The sequence below is a fragment of the Myotis brandtii genome, unplaced genomic scaffold, assembly GCF_000412655.1.
Source record: "Myotis brandtii unplaced genomic scaffold, ASM41265v1 scaffold725, whole genome shotgun sequence".
Classification (NCBI taxonomy): Eukaryota; Metazoa; Chordata; class Mammalia; order Chiroptera; family Vespertilionidae; genus Myotis; species Myotis brandtii.
The window spans coordinates 644,877-647,122 of NW_005370862.1; the positions used below are offsets into that span (position 1 = coordinate 644,877).

Consider the following 2,246-nt stretch of genomic DNA (forward strand, 5'->3'; position numbering starts at 1 on the left):
GGCCTTCTGTCTTCCAGCACCTGCCGCCCCCGCTGCCCAGCAAGACCCCGCCCCCGCCGCCCCCGAAGACCACGCGCAAGCAGACGTCCGTGGACTCCGGGATCGTGCAGTGAGCGAGCCGTCCCCCCTCGTCCCCTCTGTCTGGCGTTTACCTCATCGGACCCGTGATGTCTGACACTCGGGGCAGATGCTCCTCCTTAAAATGAGTTTGTTCTCAGCCGTGGGATGCGCAGCCCTTCGGAGTGGGGAGCGAGGTGGACGCAGGCCGGGGCATCCTGGGCGTGTGTCCACATCGGGGGCTGCCGATGGGCCTCCCTGAGAGCCCAAGTCTTGCCCCAAAGCCCTTCCTTTCGGTGCCAAATGACACCTGAGCAGGAGCAGGTGGAGCTGACCTGAGCGCGGCCGGGTTAGCCCATCGGCCTGAGAACCGCGAGCGCTGGGCGTCGGGCGTCACGCCTTCTCCTCGGCCAGACCCAGCTTCCCCCCGGGATGGGGTGCAGCCCTCCTCCCTCCGCGCTGCGGCTCACGGGGACCTTGGCTGGTTGGACGTATCCTCTTCCACCGACATCGTAACATCAACCCTTTCCGGAGTTCCTGGTCGCCTTTGGGATAATTTAAAATAGGATATTTCTCAGCTACTGAACAGCTACTAATTTATGGAGTGGAAACACGCTTACAAATCCTGGATCAAGTGGAAAAATAACTCTGAGTATAGGAAGATCCGTTTTCTTTCTCTTTTTAAATAAAGAATGGGTGAGCCCCGGGAGGTGGCCGAACGGGGTGAATTCTCGTCCTCTGTACAGACTGTGTACATACGATGGCTCTCGGGGCTCGTCTTCGTCTCTGTGGGCCTCGCGTTTATTGGAACAGGTGTCCGCAGGCGTTCTCCACGTGGGCTCTTCATTTTTAGTTCCTGGAAATGTAAAAAAAATAAATAAACAGTCCACGTGAAGTTCTGTCGTTGTTTTTTCAAAGCTCCAATGTCCTGAAAATGTCGCTGAATGATGATTTTGAAAAAAAACAAAACAAAAACTAACTTTGTGTAACCTAATATTTTTATTCTGTCATCTATATTTTTTTATTCACTGTAATCATGATACCCTTCTAGTAGGCTCCAGAGTTAATCACTGACAATGGAAAATAAAATGTTATTTTAAAAGACTCACGGTGTCGGCAGATTGTGTTTCTATCCCTGACGTAAAACACGAGTGCTGCTCCCTGCTTCTTACTTTCTCTGAGAGCTGTGTGACCCCCACTCGGGGGGCTGCAGCCCTTCCTCGGTATCGCTCACCGGGAGGGGCTTCTGGTCTGTTTTTGCTTTGGATGCCGGGAAGCTCCAAGTCCAACTTAGCTCCCACACATTCAGATTGGGGCTTCATGTTGCAGCCTTCCAAAATGCCTGGTGATCTATTACAAATTCATCTTTATTTGAGCCATGCTGTTTCATATGTGCTTATCTCAAATCTTTACTAAAAGGAGATGGTATAGCCCTGACCAGTTTGGCTCAGTGGATAGAGCGTCGGCCTGCGGACCAAAGGGTCCCAGGTTCGATTCAGGTCAAGGGCATGTACCTTGGTTGCGGGCACATCCTCAGTAGGGGGTTTGCAGGAGGCAGCTGATCGATGTTTCTCTCTCATCGATGTTTCTAACTCTCTATTCCTCTCCCTTCCTCTCTGTAAAAAACCAATAAAATATATTTTAATAAAATAAAAGGAGGTGGTGTATAGAAGCTAGATTTTACAAGCAGAAAAGTCTTTTTCTTCTTTAAAACCACCCTTGGTGCTTGAAAATTGCTTCCTGGTATTTAAAGAAATTATTTTTAATCAACGCTGGGACTGTGCTTTTATGTGAAGATTTGATCCCTTGCATTATCTCTGGTCCTGGATTCTGTTGCGGGTTCGGGCCTTGCTTTCATCTCCGCGGCAGCCTTTGGTGTGCGATGCATTTCAGCCTTTGCTTTCTAGTTTTATCTCCCAGTAATTGACTTACTTTTTAAAGTCTGTTCGGGGACTTCACCTTCCTTATTTTTCCAATCTGCCCTTCCTGGGTTATTTACACATCTGCTTAGTCGGAGGTGGCTCAGCAAAACGTACAGGGACCTGCTGGGTCAATTAGTCTTTGCTCCCAAATGAGCTGACCCCGTGCCCCCGTGTGTGTCTGTCACCAGCTCAGAGCAGCAGGGGCTGCCCCGGGCCCTGTGACGACCCCGACGCTGGGCTCAGGCGGAGCGGGCACGCAGGGCCCCT

The 2,246-nt window shown here is 50.9% G+C and overlaps 1 protein-coding gene across 1 annotated transcript in view; it reads left to right on the plus strand.

Annotated features, from left to right (window-relative positions):
* The window catches only part of DOCK1 (dedicator of cytokinesis 1), a 264,303-nt gene extending 263,142 nt beyond the window's left edge, over positions 1-1,161 (plus strand). Inside the window, exon 52 of the mRNA XM_014530148.1 lies at positions 18-1,161. Coding sequence (XP_014385634.1) covers positions 18-113 — 96 coding nt within the window. The 3' untranslated portion in view covers positions 114-1,161. The remainder of the gene's footprint in view (positions 1-17) is intronic.
* The last annotated feature ends 1,085 nt before the right edge of the window (positions 1,162-2,246 follow it).